The 19,039-nt window shown below is 36.1% G+C and overlaps 1 protein-coding gene across 1 annotated transcript in view; it reads left to right on the top strand.

Moving 5' to 3' along the window:
* LOC150099286 (uncharacterized) overlaps positions 1-18,329 on the top strand; it is a 623,534-nt gene extending 605,205 nt beyond the window's left edge. The window contains exon 31 of the mRNA XM_090404213.1: positions 16,070-18,329. Coding sequence (XP_090260339.1) covers position 16,070 — 1 coding nt within the window. The 3' untranslated portion in view covers positions 16,071-18,329. The remainder of the gene's footprint in view (positions 1-16,069) is intronic.
* Positions 18,330-19,039: the final 710 nt, after the last annotated feature.

Here is a 19,039-nt window from a genome sequence, read left to right on the forward strand (position 1 = left end):
TGCGAAATTGGTAATATCGTTAACTTCTAAATATTTTAGCATTTCATCTGTAACTAAATGTGGATCTGGTACTTTATTTTCCTTTAATTTATGGAAAAATGAATTTATGGAAAAAAAAATACAAAAAATAAATAGAGTGCAGTTGCATGAAGAATATAAAACTTGAACTCAGAAAGTGATATGTGTAGTAAGAAAGGAGAAATTAAAATACTAATAAAAGAGGAGACACACTCTGATTCAAAACTTAGGAAAGAAATCCCAAGGAATTGTTTTGGTATGTGATCTGTAGGAGCAAGGCTTATATGTTGGTTAGACATAACTGGTAATTAGTTTACGGAATTAACAACGCAAATAAGCAGATGCCCACCATAAAATTCGTTGGAAAAAACAAAAATAATTCATCGCAGCAAGTTTAAATACGAAAGATTATTCAAAGAATCATCAGCAGCTCTAAAAAACGTTCCTAACCTCAACAAATTTGGGTGCATGAAACCACCCCAAATTTGGGACTTACATTATGAGAACTTCAGCCCAACAGCCAAGACTACCAAATTAGCCTGCAAGAGGGCACCATTAGGACTTTAGGAACAATATTAGTTTCTTGCTTTCTTCCTCATTTGCTTTGTGTTAGTGCCTGCATGCACATACCGTATCTTTATGTTCCTGAAGATGGCAATGTGACGTTGCCGAAATATAGAAGTGATTCATTAAAGTTACCTTTAATTAATATACTTCATTTGCGTTGTTAATTCCGTAAACTAATTACCAGTGAGCTGTAGGAGGAATAATAATTACGGACTAATTACTTTAATTAGGTGGTCAGGTGACTGATTTGTGTATGATAGTATAGCTGTTTCACCACTTGTTAGAATAAAACAGGTTTTGTTCCTAGAGATAGGGCTGAAGGAGTGGAAGTGAATGAAATTGATATAATTTGACTATTAAATATTTTGGATGTCAGCAAAGCATAAGGGTTAGATTCTATTTTATCTTCTGTTTTAAGGGAATGTCTTAAATAAGTGACGCTGCCAATTATCTGGATGAGTTTATTTTCATTTTTTTTTACATATGAACCTTACACAAGGGATCTTCTGACCACTTGTATAGGGTCACAAGGCCTCTTGTCACCATCTTCTGTCCACAAAAACACACACAACTGTCAGCAGACAAAAAATGATGTTGATTAGGGAGAAAGATGAATTCTCTTAACGTGTTCATTGCTGGAGGTTATAGTTATTTCGGAAAATGGTATGGAGAAGGTTGTTCTCAAGAGCACAGGTATATGTTATAGAAGTTCCAAGTATAACTAGGTATGAATGTGCTGACCAGCAACTGTTCTTGTTCTTACATGTTAAGAGGAAAGTGAGGCAGTAAAAAAAAAAAAAAAAGAAAGAAAGAAGACATAATGCAGAAGAGTATCTGTGAGAAAGTGACTGGAGGGATTTTATAAGCAAAGGATCAACCTATTAAGTGGAATGACCTCTTCTGGATGGGATCAAGCATTCTTAGAGAAATTTTGGTGCACTACTCCAGATGTAGAGCCTCTGTAGCTCAGTCAGTATAGACAAAGCCCTTTGGTTGGAAAGAGCTAGCTAGGTTCGATTCCCATCCATGATGTGAGGAATCTTTATCTGGTCTCTTTTGACTAAAGGTGAGTTAACCAGTCCCATGAACACACACGGCTACAGTCATAAAATACTTATGGCAAGGAAGGCAATGGGAAACCACCTTGCATCATATCTCCCTAGTAATTAGCTGCAACCCTCTTAATAGAGAGGAGGCCACAGGATTAGGATTAGGACTCCAGATGTGAAAATATTTGGAGACATTTAAAACATTTGGTTTGCTTTCATACTTTAGTGTAGATGCCAGATAAGTATGACAACTTGTATACAGGAGCAAGTTTTTAGTGCAATTGAAGGAATACTGTCTGACTTGGGAGACTTATTAGTATCTGTCATCGAGAAATTTTCTCATGTTTTTCTGGCAAAAGATGGACATTCATGAGAGAGAGGGACTGAAGGGGATTTGTGAGAGGGGAATCATCAATTGACCAGATTGCCACATTCTGAAAAGCATCAAACAATTATCTTAGAGAAGAATTTGGTGCATCATTCAATGCTTTAGCAGTATTCTCATGGTTGGTCAGATTTAGGATTTATAGAGTCAGCAGAGGTTTTTTTTTTATTTTAATGTGGCTCCAATTCACGAAACATTATATGCAAGCCTACAGAGTATATACCAAGGATGGGCTAAGGATATGTTTGCTATTTTTTATCAGTTTTATACATATATATATATATATATATAAAATTGTATCTTTCTTTCTTTATTTTTTACATAGTCTGGAAATCCTGCTGTAGAGACCAGAGATGGAACTGTTTTCAAGCTGCTTCAGGCATCCAGTGTGCAATCACTGCCCTGCCAGTTAGCAGGGCAGTGGTTGCACACTGGCCTATGAAAGTCATTTCTCACTTAAATACAATTACAAACAAGCATGCCCATGCAGGATTCAAATATGCAACCTGTTGGTTGGAGAGTGGTTATGCCAACTACTCAGCCAACGAGGCCAGACTCATGACAAAAATGTCATGAGTTTTTTGGCAGCTATAGAAGCTATGATTGAGATGTGTTTGCACCAAGAAAAGCTGGAGATGTAGGTTAGTCCACGAAGAGAAATCTGATATGTTTGGATATCTGGCTATTATCAAAAGTTGGAGAAGGAATATGAGATTTTTCTTGTGAGAAATTAGACAGGAATATGTTTTGGTGGCATTGAAGTCTACAAGGTTTTCTTCACCTCCACTTATATATATGTAGCAAGGAGATCAGAGTTTAGGACATCGGTTATGGTAGTTCTTTCTTTCATGGTTACATGGTGATCAACAATTATTATGAATAATTATGGAGACACACTAATGTGTTTAAGAACCTACTTTAATTAAATTAAGGAAGAAAGAGAATGAGCGATCATCCTCGGAAACCACACTCTCACACTCTGTGTAAGAGTGTGGTTAACAAGGGTGTTATGACTCGATTTTTTACTTGGAGGGTGTGGAACGTTTTGCCAAAAGTGGTTTTGAGTGCTTCATCTCTGAATGAGTTTAAGAAGTATGATAGGTATTGTGTGAATAATGGTTAGTGTGTCAGTGTAGGATCTCTCCTGCAATGAATCTCTGACTCCATGGAGACACTATTATAATAATAATAAATTAAAATAAAATTTCAATGTTAAGACCTTTATATCAAGGTCATATTCGGTAATGCAGATGAATATGATGACACTGGATCACAAGATACATTGGCACTTAAAACAGTGGTCTGAAAATAACTGTTTGGTCAAGTACTGACTATACTCTGACCTCCAGTGGAAAATAAATATGTAAAAAATATGAATAATATAATAAAATAAAATAAACATAATTATATGCTCACATTTTATAATACAGTGACGGCTGAACTGGATAAGGGTAATGGATTTACAGTGATACTTCTGGACTTTGCTAAGACCTTTGACAGGATACTACATGGAATTCTAATCAGTAAACTGCAGCACATGGGAATGGATATAGGGTTGGTGAGATGGATAGGAGAGTGGTTGATGGAAAGATATCAGAGAGTAGTTTATTCAGGAGTGGAGTCCAAAAGAAGGCCTGCTACTAGTGATGTGCTACAGGGTTCTGTTCTTGGGCCACTGCTATTTAATTTGTTCATTAATGATATAGGAAAGGATCTGAGAGGAACTGTTCATTTATTTGTTGATGATGCCAAGTTGGATAGAGCAATAGTGAATGCACATGATGTCAAAATTTTCAGGATGATTTGGATAGATTGGCAGTCTGAACTAATGAGAAAGGATGTCAGTTTAATGTAGCAAAGTGTAAGGTTATGCATTTTGGGGTGAAAAAATTAGCAGCAGTATATATCACATTGGTGGAACTGTACTCCAGGAGGTTTATGAAGCCAGAGATTTGGGTGTGTTGGTGGATAGCAAGTTGAAGTTTAGGGGGGTACATAGCCAAAGTGGCTAAATCAGCTCATCAGATCACTTGGTTACTGAAGAATACTTTGACGAGCAGAGATAAGCAAGTTATTGTTCCTCTTTATTGAGCCTTGATAAGACCCCATCTTGACTACTGTGCCCAGATCTGGGCTCCTAGGTTTCTTCTTGATGGAGAGGAGGTAGAGAGGATCCAGAGGTGAGTGACCAAGATGATAGTTGGTCTATGGAACGAACATTATGAGAACAGGTTGAAGATCTGTAGGTTATAAAAATTGGTAAAAACTTGGTTGATAGGTGGAAAAGGGGTGATATGATTGAGATATTCAAATTACTGAAGGCTTTTTACAAGCTTAATTGAGAGGAAATTTTTCAGAACAGGTGTGGTGGTGCCATCCATGGAAACTGAGCAAGAGTGTAGTTAGCAAGGGTGTTAGAACTAAGTTTTTTACTTAGACAGTGGTGAATGAGTGGAATAAGCTGCCAGAGTTTTGTTGTGGGTGCCATGACTGTAAATGAATTCAAAGCAAAGTATGATAGATACTGTGCGAATGCTGAATAGTTGTTCTTGATATGATGTGTAGAGGCTCCCTCGATAATTCTAAGGACTCCTTGGAGTTGCCTGTAATAATAATAATAATATTAGTAAAATTGCATCAACAGTAATTCATTTCTTATAGCCCTGTTACTTTAAATTTCTGTTTTTTCTGTCTGAGAACTACCATATTATTCCTACCCTATCCTCATCCACCTAGGATGGGTTGAGTCCCCTCCTAATGAGGGGGGGGGTTACTGGCATATTAATGCAACTGGTTTGCCACTCCGCTGCTGCATTCCTTAAGGGCAATATTCATGACTGTATCTGTGTGTATTCACTGGGCTGGTTTGCCTGCTTTCGGGATGAAAAACTCCAGATAAACTAGAGGGGAAAAATCCTGCTGTACACGCCCAAGACTGGCTAACTTGGCTATGGCTGAAAAGATCCTTAAGTTCCTCATGTCGTCGATGGGAATTGAACCTGGGACACTCCTTCCCCCAGGCATATGGTTGTGAAGCGCATAGCCACTAGGCTAACCGCATGGATAGTGTGTTTTTATTCCATTAAATTTCTTTCCTTCTAGTGCTCTTGGGTTATGTGGGTTATTCTTCCTTTTCTACATGCTATGTGGGTTGTATGTGAGACATCCAAATCTTTGGAGCTTTCAATCTGTTGTTTGAAAAGTATTTTAAAAAACAGCTTTTAAAATACTTTTGATAAGCATTTCATAGCCGTTCATTGGGTGCCTTTCCAATCAATCCTGTTGTACGTTCCAAGCAATCAGAAAGACCTGCTTTTCCATGACAAAGGTACTTGATGTCATTTATGTTATTTCTGTTTTGGGATTGTATGTCCTGATTCACCTATGTAGGTTAGGTTACAGGTGCAATGGATCTGAATACGCTTGGGTGGGCGTGGGAAAGAAGAGGTTCTTATCAGAGCTTCATATGCTGGTTATTAATTAGCTGGTGGCTTCCAGGTGCTGCAGAAATTGGCAGTTGATGACTTTCTCCATAGTGTTTGAGAAAACAAAAGTGAGAGTAATTGAACAGTAGTTTGTTGACTGACTTTTATCATCTTTCATTGGCATGGGCTTTATGTTGGCCTGTTGTATTTGTCATTCAACAGGCCCACATTTAGGAAAGTCATAAATGTACCTTTCAGATTTTTAGATAAAAAATATGAATAATGAAATAAAATAAACATAATTTCAGATGTACCTTTAAAAATATGTTCTTTGTGAGGATACATCATCTAAGTAGATATACTGTAAGAACTGATGTGAGATAGAAATAAATGAACTGGAGATGATTAGGATATTAAGAAATATCCATGTGAAGATGCTTTTGTCAAAGTGTAAGAGAATTTCCAGTGCTCTTGACTAGGCTATTTAAGTCTTAGTACTGGCATATTCCAAGGGGGGGGGGGGAGATAAGTAGGATAGATCCTTTTCATAAAGAAGACTCCAAGATATATCTAGCAAATGATGGACATGCCAAAGGTGTGTGTGTGTGTGTGTGTGTGTGTGTGTGTGTGTGTGTGTGTGTGTGTGTGTGTGTGTTTGGGGGGTGGGGAGATAAGCATGGCTTTGTGAAAGATAGATCTTGCCTTAGAAATTTAGTCACCTTCTATAATTCTATAATAAAGTGACAGTTCAGTTCAGAAATGGCTATACCATGATATTCCTGGACTTTAAAAGAAATTTGATAGGATTCTTTTTCTCTCCCGTAGTCCTAAATGGACCATTGGGTCATTCATGGTTGGTAGGTGATATTCTTTGTCAGCCTCTTCCAATCATCTCGGTCTCTTGTTCTTGATGTCAGTTGAGAAAGGGAGGAATTTGTCCATTTTTTTGATGTTATCAGTCTATTTTAATCGAGGTTGGCTTAGGGACCGACCTTGATTAAAATGGATTGCTAACATGATAACAATGGACTGATAACCTTCTCGATTAAGAAGGAATCGTTCTGGGACCTTTGGTCCCAGAACGATTCCTTCTAGTGCTTACTTTTGAATGCCATTAGCCCTCTCCACATGTCCGAACCATTTCATCTGTCTTCTGATGACTGTCAGAATATTTTCCCTTGTCCTCCCGTCTATTGAATCAGTCAGTTTTCGGACATTTTCATTGGTTTCGTGAGCAGTATAGGGAATTCTCAAAAGTCTTCTGTAAGTTTTTGTTTCAAAAGACAGGAGTCTCCTCTCATCTTCCCTCAATAAAGTCCAGGCCTCACAACCATACAATAGGACAGAATTCACCAAGGTATCAATTAGTCTTAGTCTGGTTGTGATTGCTATTCTGTTATCTCCCCACAGTGGTTTTAACTTCTGTAGGGCCACGATTGCCTTAGCAATTCGGTATTTAATGTTGGTTTTTGAATTACCATCTTGACTCAACGTGCTTCCTAGATAAGTGAACTTGTTTACATTCTCAATTTGTTTATTGCCAATTTGTATCTTTAAGAATTCAATGTCTGATTTTGAGGTTATCATTGTTTTTGTTTTTTGCAGGTTTATGTATAATCCATATTTTTTTAATGTTCCAAAAACGTGGCCGGTTATCTCTTGTAATTCTTCTTCACTTTCTGCCAGAAGATCGATATTGTCTGCAAAACATAAGTTATTTATTCTTAGTCCGCCAACTACTATTCCAGTGTCATATTCATGAAGAGCTTCGTCTATGATTCCAGAAAACAATTAAAAAGAAGAGGGGACAAGATGCATCCCTGTCTTATCTCCGTTCTGCCCAAAACGGTTCACTGCTGTAATTTTTAATTTCAATTCTCATATCAGATGAGCAATAAAGAGATTTAATAATCCTAATGATTTTATTGTCAATACTATAATGTTCTAAAATTTTCCATAATGCCTCATGCTATATTGAGTCAAAAGCTTTTTGAAGGTCTAAAAAATTGTGACAGGTTATTTTGTTATGTTCTATGTATTTTTTGCCTAGTATATGTATTGTAAAAATATGGTCGATTGTACTTCTAGATTTCCGGAAACCCACTTGTCATCTGATAGTCTGCTTTCTATTTTCTTTTCAATTCTTGACAATAGTATTTTTTACGGGTACTTGGATGACTAACAAGGCTTATTGTTCTGTAGTTGCTACATTTATTGCTGTTTCCCTTTTTAGGAATAGGTACAAGAACAGAAGTCCACCAATCAGAAGGCCAAGTCTTTGTGTGCCATACCTCCTGGAATAAATTTAGCAAGGTGTCTATGATGATGTCACCTCCTTCACATATCAGTTCCATTGTAACACCATCAATTCCCAGTGATTTTCCTATTTTTGAGGAGTTAACTGCTGCAATGACTGCTTCTTTTAATATCGGGTAATCTCCTTCCTCCAAACCTCCTGGCAAAATTCCGTCCAAAATATTGTCAGTCAGTTGAGGGTCCTTTTGAAAAAGCTTGGTTGCATAACATTTCCATCTATCAACTATTTTCTGATTGTCCGTGATAGGAGTTCCATCTTCATCTTCTATGCTCCAATTAATTGCAGTAAAAGGTTTGGTTAACTTATTGATAATTTGAAAAGCACTTTTAGAATTATTTTTATTTAAGTCCTCTTCTATATTTTTGCATTCATCTAATATCCATAAGTTTCTAGCATTTGATAGGATACTGCATGGAAATTGGAGCAAATGAGAAGGAAGAAGAAGAAGTCATTGATATAGATAACAGGGAATTTGAAAACAACAAAGAGTAGTATGTGGTGAAGTAGAATCAAGGAGAGGACAGATGACTAGTGGCATGACACAGGGCTCTAAACTTGGACTGCTGCTGCTGTTACATTAATGATAACAGGAATGATTTGAAGTGGCATATCAAATTTGGATGCTTATGATACTAAATACAGGGGTACAGTCAGGATTTAAATATAGTGTGAGCAAAGGATAAGGATTGTCACTTTAGGGTGAAATGATTACAAATTGTGTATTATGTTGATGAGACCAGACTATGAGAAACTGATGAGGTCAGGGATATTGGGGTGTCAGAGAACTTCAGGAAGTTGATGATTAGAGTATATTTGGCCTGGTGTACAGAATAGTACACTATATCACTTGGATATTGAAAACCATTGACAAGATAAGGAAGTTATTATCAATCTTAATAAGGCTTTAATATCACTATGTCTGGACTACTACTGCACACAGATTTGGTCTTTTTGATTTCTTGGGGATGAGAAAGTGGTACTAAGGATCATCAAGCAGAGGATTTATATAGTGATGGGTTTCTGCTGTGCAGAAAAAGATGGGACATGATGAAAAAAAAATATGCACATAGATGCAGAAGAAATTTCTCAGTACAGATCAGTGAGTGGAATGGGTTGTCCTAGTCAACTATAAGAGCCTTGTCAGTACTCATTTACTAATGAGCTTAAGGAGAGGTAGTGTACATATCATATATAAATAATGGTTAATGTGGCCCTCAACAGAGATGACAAGATAATCATAATCATAAAGAATGGATATGGTGTGCATACTTTATTATTATTATTATTATTATTATTGTTGTTGTTGTTGTTGTTGTTGTTACTGGAAACTCCAAGGAGTCCTTAGACTCATCGAGGGAGGCCCTAAACATCATGTCAAGAACTATTCAGCATTTTATATCATACTTTGCTTTGAACTTATTCACAGTCATGGCACCAACAACAGACTCTGGAAGCTTATTCCACTCATTCACCACTCTCCATGTAAAAAACCTAGTTCTAACACCCTTGCTAACTACACTCTTGCTCAGTTTCCATGGATGTCCTCTAGTTCTCCCACCACCACACCTGTTCTGAAGGTTACAGGCAAATTCATCAAAAAACAGTTAATCGAAAGACAATTCATCGAATGCAATTCATCAAAAAAGAGCAATTTGCCGAATAAACAATTCGCCGAATGACAATTTAACGAATGGCAATTCATCGAAAAGGCAATTCATCGAATGACCAATTCCTCGAACGACAATTCTTCGAAAATGCATTCATTGAAAAAACAATTCATCGAAAATTTTTCGATGAATTATGAAAGAATTCATCGAAAAGTCATTTTATTTGCAAAGTATTGTTTAAAAATCTTCAGTAACAATGCGGAACGTTACTCATGATACAGACAACATATTTAAGTGATCATTGAAATGTAATAATTATTTTCTTGCATTTTAGAGCATTTAATGTAAGTGTACATCCTGCTTCATTGTACAGTTAGCGATTTATCTGTAGAGAAGACAGGAGTACCACATGCACTTATCTCCCGAATAACCTCAAAAACATGTAATTGCAGTTAATAAGGAGAGGAATAGGCTAAGAAATTCGTTCTACCAAATTTTGTCACAATAAGTCTAGTCGATTGAAATTAAAAATTTCATTAAATTTCATCCAGCCAGAGCGAAATTGCTAATATCATTTGGGAACTTCTTTACGGAAATGTCATGATACAAGTGATCCATTACGAACTAAAACTGAACCATGCATTCAGCTTCTTGTTCTGAAAACTTCTGCGAATTCTGCTAAGTCTGCGAGTTATTGTATACATAATTTCGACACTATTCTTTGTAGCCCAGAATATAGCTGAACTGAAAACTGGTAGGGTTCGACATTTTTTTGTAAAAGTTTCAAATACGGAATCCAAATAAAATTTTTTCATTGATAAATGTAATAAATAAATAAATTTACTGAACGTAAGTTAGTAGGCCTAATACTGTGATGACTAGGCTTTTCCTCCTGGAAATAGGCAAATCGGACAAGAAAAACAATAAGAAACGATATTGTTCTGTAATTATTCCTTAGTAAAGCAGCATTGCTATACCAACAATCATTATATTGAGGAGGATGAAGGAAAATAGTATTAATCACTAATATTACAACTGCTACTACTAATAATAATAAATTGATTCTTTGATGTAAATATTTTTCACAATATAATAATAAAATATACAGGAATTCAGAGTAAAAATATTGGAAAACTTGAAAAAAATTCATTCCTGAAGATTTTTCAATCACGTTTCACTTATTTACTCCTGTTTCTGTTATTCCTCAATGACAGGAGTGCCACATGCACTTATCTCTGGAATAACCTCGAAAGCAAGTCATTGCAGTTAATAAGAGGAGGAATAGGCTAAGAATATTGAGGAGTATATGTGTGGGTATATTTCTGGGTTTTGAGGAGGTGATCGGTGTAGTTTGTTAAAAAAAATAAATAAAAGGTGTTAAAATATTCTCTAGGAAAGGAAAATAATAAAATAAGGAATGATGAATAAAGAGTCTTAAAAAACAAACCTGTAAACCTTTTAGAAGCATACTCATCTCGTGTTATATTTAGATGAGCAGCAGTTGGAAGTCTTATTCGACTTTTGAAGGATGCCAGTGGTCGGCAGATCACAGTTAGAAAACACAGTGCTAAAGGAAATTGGAATTGGGTTGAGTTGTTTTGAATTAAGGAAGAAGCAACTGGCCTTAAGTCCCTGCGTGTTTTTCCAATTCAGAAAAACATGCAGGGATTTAAGGCCAGTTCGCTTGTTTTTCGGTAAGAACAAAACCAAGTTTCAGAGAGGAAAAACCTTCCATCCTCGTATGAGACAGGCTAACTCACTTTCAGGTTAAATGCCCTGATAAAGGCGCTTGACATCCTTGATAAACGTAGGATGCTGAAATCCTTTTCAGCAGTTTCATTAAATGAGCTGTAGAATTTTTCTCTTCTCGGTTTCTGCAGTTTTATAGAAAATAAGTTTAGGATGGAGGACTTTTTTTTATACATTCACGCCAAGTTTTTTTGTAGTCTTCCATTTTCCAGAGATGAGATGTTTCTTAAAGTTGATTTTTCTGTTTTGGAATTTTCGAGTTGGTTCGAAATTTATGGCTCAACAATGCGATCATGCATGATCGCATTGTTGAGCCATTTTTTTCCATGAGGAGACGATTACGAGAGTGGCATACCTAAATATGCTAGAGAAATTTGTGTTTCCCCAGATCGAGAATGTGTAGGGCCTCATTTTCCAACATGATGGAGCAACTCCACATTATGGCGACTGCACGTATCCCACTGCTTGTGGCCACCGCGCAGTCCCGATTTGATTCTGATGGATTTCTTCTTTTGCGTATATTTATATTTATGTATAAATAATTAAGTAAAAGAGTTTTTTTTAAGGGGAAGGGGCGGAAAAATATGCTACTGTAAGTGGCGACAAAATTTCTAGGGCTGGCCCTGGGGCCAGTCCTGATGAATATGGTGTTTGAGGGAGATATTGAAATCCCAAGTCGTATATTGTCTGTTGGATTTCATAAGCAGGTGCATTGTCCTGCAAAAGCAACACGCCTCTGCTTAGTTTCTCGAACCGATTTTCCTTCAGTACCTCCTTCAATTCCTTCAGAGCTGCTGTAACAGTTTCACCTTCCTTGAGGTAAGGTAAGGATTACACCATCCATATCCTAAAAGGCAATGGCAAGAACTTTCCCTGCTGACTGTTTGGTTTGAAACTTCTTTGGCCATGGAGAACCTTTGTGTCTCCACTCCATTCACTGTTGTTTGTTCTCTTGGTCATAGTGACGAAGCCATGTTTCATCAACGGTTAGAATATGAGCTAAAAAATTTCACGAGGATGAAATCCCTTTATGAAATGTTCTTTTAACATCTCAACTATACCCGCCTCAGTGGATATCATTCACTGCAACCACTATGCCCTGCCAAAAAATCACTTTCTGAATGAAGTAGGATAAATAGTAGTTATAAATAGTAGGATAATAAAAAGATATATACCTCTCAAAATAATCCAAAACAAACCAAAAAAAAATTGCACACACATCTTCGCCCCCACACGCCTTATAATTCATTTTTCGGTGAACTGTATTTTCGATGAATTGTGATTTTTCGATGAATTGTTGTTTTTCGATCAATTGCGTTTTGATGAATTGTTTTTTCGATTAACTGCTCATCGGTGAATTGCTTTTTCAGGGAATTGTCTTTCGATGAACAGATTTTTGATGACTTGTTTATTCGGTGAATTGCTTTTTCGATGAATTGTTGTTCAATGAATTGTCTTTCGGTAAACTGTTTTTCGATGAACTCTCCGGATACCGTTCTGAAAAATTTCTTCTGAATTAATCTTGTAAAAATCCCTCAGTAATTTAAATGTCTCAATCATATAACCCCCCTTTTCCACCTATCAACCAATTTCTGTAACCCACAAATCTTCAACCTGTTCTCATAATGTTCATTCCATAGACCTGCTACCATCTTGGTCACTCGCCTCTGGATCCTCTCCATCTCCTTCCCCCTCCCCATCACTATGAAACCCTGGCACTCAGATCTGCATGCAGTAGTCAAGATAGGGTCTTATCAAGGCTCAATAAAGAGGAACAATAAGCTGCTTTAGCCATTTTTGCAATGTGCCCCTAAACTTTAACTCCCTATCCACTGACATACCCGAATCTCTGGCTTTGTCAATTTCCTGGAGTACAGTTCCACCCATGTGGTATACTGCTGATGATCTTTTCACCCCAAAATGCATAACCTTACACTTTGCCACATTAAAACTGACATCCATTCTCCTTTGCCCAGTCTGCCATTCTATCCAAATCATCCTGCAAAATTTTGACATCATGTATTAACTATTGCTCTACCCAACTTTGCATCATAGGCAAATAACTGAACAGTTCCTTTCAGATCCTTTCCTATATCATTAATGAACAAATTAAATAGGCAGTTACCCTGTGGCACACAACTAGTCATAGGCCTTCTTTTAGACTCTAGTCCTGAATAAACTACTATCTGATATCTCTCCATCAACTATCCTCCTATCCATCTCACCAACCCTATATCCATCCCCATGTGCTGCAGTTTACTGATTAGAATTCCATATAGTATCCTGTCAAAGGCCTTTGCAAAGTTCAGCAGTGTCACTGTATACCCATTAACTTTATCCAACTCTGCTGTCACTGTATTATAAAACATTAGCAAGTTACTGAGGCATGATCTACCCTTCACAAAACCATGCTATCCCCCATACAGTGGGGATAGCATGGTTATGTTATTATCCCATTTCCATCTATCCATTCCTGTATTTTGCTCTTGAGCATCTTCTCCAATACTTTTGACAACAACTCCTAATGTGCTGATCAGTCGGTAATTTGCTACATCAGTCTTGGAGCCTCCTTTATGCAATAGAACTGTTTCCTCCCCCTCTTTCTACTCCACTGACAATTCCTTTGCAGCTTCACATAAGACTTGAGTTGATATACCATAAAATCCCACAGCTGTATTTGTATTAAGATTTTGTAATATGCTATTCATCTCCATTTCATTTACCTCAGTTCCCGTGTAATCCATTGGTGGATTACACGGGAACTGATATTGCAGTGTCACCCAGGTGGTGACACTGCAATATCACCACCTGGGTGACATACTTGGAAAGAGTATATCATCCAGGTTTTCACTTTGTAATTCTACTGTTTCATCTGATTCAGTTACCTCCCTACCATCGGCATTCCTTAAAATCATTCTTTCTTTTACTTTCAGCATATCGAAAGAACTGTTTGGGATTCTCTTTAGCTTGCATTGCTAACTTACTTTCATAATCTGCTTTTGCCTTTCTTACCACACTAGTTACCCTTCTGGTCTGTGCCTTGTACTATTCATGTGCCTGCAGGTCATCTTTCTCCTTAAATTCTCTCCACAATTGTTTCTTTCTTTTTTTTTTTTTTTTGTGCTCCAGCTTGATGGTGTCATTCAGCCATTTATCTCCCATTTCATTTACTCTTCTGATTGTAGGTATGTAATCTGCCATTGCCTCCCTCAAATACTCCTTTACCGCTTCCCATGCACTATCAATAGCAGCCCTTGCAGTTTTACATGCCATGGCACCGATCCAAGCAATTTCCTAAGCTTTCATACTTACTAGCCTGGTAATTCCATATATATACTCCATCTTAACTGAAAATTCCACACGTTTAGCCACCTCCAGGTCAAGACTCCAGGTCAATCACTCTCACCAATTAGTGGCAGCATGGTCATATTTGTTATAGACAAATTCTCAGATGCAGTTACTATATCTCTCACTCATACGCCCTAAATTCTCTCTCTCTCCTACTCTGATTCGCCTTGCATTTATCTCTTCCATTCTCCTAATCTTATCTTTCATACTTCTGCTCTCATTCACAAGACATTCCACCTCCTCTTTCAACTCATCTATCTCCCTCTGCAGGTCATTCACTCTTAATCTAAATTCACTCTCCCAAACAAAACCATCTCCTAAACTTCCACAGTCACTCACACCTTCCACACTATCAACTATTATTTTCTCATTCTCTCCTATCATACTACTTGTCTTCCTACATTCATTCCCATTCCTGGAGCAACAAAGTCAGATATCGATATATCTAATGTACTTATTTCCTCCAACTGCCTGCATTTTGCGCACATATGCTCTCCACTCTCTTTAACAAGCCACATATGTAATTCCCGAGATGCATACATGCCGCAAGTACTGCATGCCACAAAGTCCCTTATGATATTGCTAATAATTGAGTTCTTAAATGGCGGAGGACTTGGCGTTACACCACTTGCGACTGCTGCTGAATACACCATCATTCCTTACTGCCGAGTAGCGTAATCTTTAATAATTATTCAATTAATAAATAAGAGGGAAAAAAAAGTACAAACATCAGAACATTTAAGTACTAAATATAATTAAATAAAATGAAATATAACTAAATACAGTAACTTAGCTTCGTTTTGTCTTCCACCGTTACGCGTTCGATTCCGACGGTACCAAAATATATTATATCGCGACAGCAACTAACTTCCAAAAAACAACCACTGAAGTACACTCGTATTCAGAGAAACAATTTAGCACTCAAAAACGTAGAAAAACGGAGAAAAAAAGCGGACTATTCACCGATTAAAAATCCACATTCTTATACACATTCTTACACCCGACTGCCTCACTGAAGTCTGCATATCCACTCAACAGCTTATCTTATCCCCTCCCACCACCACCAAAGCTCTAGTTTCTCTGATTCTGCACATCCACTTCCACTTCATTCAGCAATACTTTTTGCAGTCTCTGAACACCAAATCCATTCAGATGCAAACCATCTTTCTTGTATAAGTGCTTTTGCCTGTCAAACTCACTCCACACATCCACAAACTCCACACCACTCCTCCTGCATAACTTATGCATTGAGTCATTCACTATTATGCCCTCCTTTTCAACTCTACTCTGTCATACTGTGACAACAGACTCGCTATCTTAACTCTGACTCTTTTCTTTTGCTACTTCCAGTAGCAAAAGAAAATTTCATGTCCTCTCTCATGCCATACTTTTTTCCTTTTACGATTGAATCGCTGTATAACATTCACTCCCTAATTTTTCTTTCTCTCTCAGTCATGCCCTCATTTTTCTTATCTCGCACTTCTTTCTTTTTGTTATCAAGCTGATCCACTCACCAGACATTTTTACAATCACTCCAGCTTTATTATATGCAGAAAAAATTACTTCTTGATGCATTTTTTAACCATTCTTCTTTATTTTTTCAGAATTACTTCACAATCAAATAGAAAACAAAGGCATAAAGACAGGTCATTCTGTGTGAGAAGTCTCCAACTGTATGAAGCCAAAGGTTGAATATTTAAGCTCTGTAGAGCTCCCGTTTTATGTACAAATTTAGAAGATTATATTTAAGCACTATTTTTTATCTTACTTGTAATTGTATAAATGAGTGGAGTGCACATATGGTTAACTAGTTCATATAAAGCCATTATGGCATTTACAAAGTCAGGTCTTCCATTATCAGTAAAGTAACTGTCAGTCTCCGTATTAAGAAGTTTCATTTCATCATAAAATTAAGAAATTCTGTATAGACTCTTTCTGCTCATGTTTATATGATTGTTTCACTTGTTTATGCTGAAGCTGTTGAAATAAGTTAAAATGTATTTTTAAGTATCTTTAAATATGTTGACTTTCTGTACTGTTTATTTGAGTGTGATTGAAAATTACTTCATCGGTCTTGCTTTAGTTTTTATTAATAAAATGTTCCTCACTATGTTCTTTCTCTGTTTAAAACATATATGTATGTATCACAATCAGTGAGATGTGATTTATAAAAATCGCCTCCAAGAACAAAATGAACAATATATTAAGTCTTGACATAACAATATATTTAGCATTACTTTGTTTTATATTTTATTTTTGTTAAAGATGCCAAGCTATTTTAAACCTGGTTTTACCCCATTTCCCAAGTAAGCAAACAGACAAATAAGTCAAGTTTGCGCCTGCACATAGTGCAAGTCTAGGTGACCCGCAAATTTGTTTTATATTGTTTATTTTTTATTTTTTATTTTTTTAAAGAAATGTTTTAATTTTTCATTCCTGTCAGAAAAGTTTTAGAACCTAGTATAAGTGATATGTATTTTAGTGAATACATTTTCCTATGTGATTGACTGTTTGCACATTTAGGCAAAAATTATCTTTAATTATACATTACTGCACAAAATTTCCATATAAAATTTTATGTGTATTTACTTTTTAAAATGCACCGTTATATTTTTCACATCATCACGAGATTTGAACGTAGGTCTTTTTCAATCACAGGATGCACCTTGTGATTGAAAAAGTGACATCATCCTTCTGACTGCTGTGACTGATATATTCCACTATGTTGAAAATTTTCAAAGCTTTCACAAACAGAACTTCAAAGCAAGATACAATAGGCTTTGTGGTCTGTGTGTTTGGCTTCTTGCAGAGTCTTCTGACTCCATGGAAGATGGCCTTGAAGATAATAAAAGAAGAAAATAAAAGATAATCAACCCACTTCTGAATCCCAGTCTTCACCAACTTCTCTAATACCTTAGCAACAACCCCAGACACACAGATTGTCTTATAATTTGTAGCTTTAGTTCTCCCCCCCCCATTGTGAAGTGTATAATTTTTCCCACCTTCATTTTCCTTTTGGACTCGCCCTGTTGCAGGACTCATGTTAAATGGTTGCACCAAAGGTGCCATTAATTCCATATGGCATTCCCTGAAGACACGTGGCATTATACTGTCCAATCCTAATGCCTTATTAACATCAAGTTTACTTAATTCCTCATATACTTCTGGCTCATTCACCATCAGTCCCTTCTCCACCATACATTCTACACTGCAGCTTCTCCTGATGTGAAATTTATGAGATCTTTCTTCTGTTTATGAGATTCGAATAAATTTTTCTATTCTTATGCCTGATATGTTTTAGCGTGCTAATTTATATGAAGTAATTTTATTGTTTTGAACTGTTTTTTGTAACATCAGTGGTATTATTACCTTGTAAATAATCACTGTAGAGATCTACTGTTCTTCTACATGAAAACTCAACATGCATATATTTGCATGTCATTTGATTGGTGAATTGTTGTTATTAAACTAGAATATTGATTTAGAATTATGTTCGCAGGAATTATACAATTTTAACAGCTTCAGAATAAAATGTAAGCCCACTGTTAGTTATTGTGCTATCCATTCACCCACAAAGCTAAAAATGCACTCTACATAACTTGATGTGGATAAACCTCTTCCATCTGATCGTTATATTAACAGCTGAATCAGTGATTGCTGAAAACACTATATATTTCTGTAAAAAATGTATTATATGATCATATTCTCTCATTAATTTGTTTTTGTTCTGTTATTCATGATACTTAATTAGTTTGGTAAAAGTCTCTTGTTTGCTAGGTTGAATCTATCCATTGGTTTAATTTCAAGCTATTATGAAGTTTTTTTGCCAAATAAATTCCGACTCTGAATCATGGTAGTTAATAACATTGAATTTGAGGTTATTTATTTAAATCAAGCTGTTTTGCATGCAAATATATAAAGAAATGCATTTTAACAACACTTTAGGAACAAATAAGACTATAAGACAAACTTGATATTATATAGCTCAAATTTCAGAAATAAGTTATTTTTTAATGGCAGAAATAAGGTATGGTCATGTATTGGTAAGCGGTGTGTTATAGTATAATTCACTGCCAGTGCATTTTTTTATATAAAATTTTTTGTATAATTTTTATCTTTAATGCTTACAGCATAAATGTTTAAGAAGCTCATACTGTATATTATTAGTTATAATGACAGATTCCCTAGCATGAAGCTTTTAGTACTATTTTCCACATATATCTGATGATTAAGTTGTTATTTATCAGATGTATATGGACTTTCAGTAACAGAAAAGCAATAAAGACTTATCTGAAAAATTGAATATATATTATTTGCAATAAGTAAAATTAGTATTAATAGTTTTTTTTTACCATAATTTATACAAGCGTTTCTTTGTTTGGATTTTTATTGCACATCAAATATGAAATGTCAAGATTCTAAGCAGGTTATACAAAAGGAAAGTAATGTAGCCATTCTGAAATAGTTTAGAAATGAATTTGTTTTGCTAAGCACATCACAATGAAAAGCATCCTATTTATTATTATTATTAAGAAAGACTTTCAGGGAGTCAGGACTCATTGATGGGGCCCACA

Source organism: Typopeltis vanoorti, chromosome 14, assembly GCF_054136105.1.
Source record: "Typopeltis vanoorti isolate ZY-2024b chromosome 14, IOZ_Tvanoo_1.0, whole genome shotgun sequence".
In the NCBI taxonomy this organism is placed as follows: Eukaryota; Metazoa; Arthropoda; class Arachnida; order Uropygi; family Thelyphonidae; genus Typopeltis; species Typopeltis vanoorti.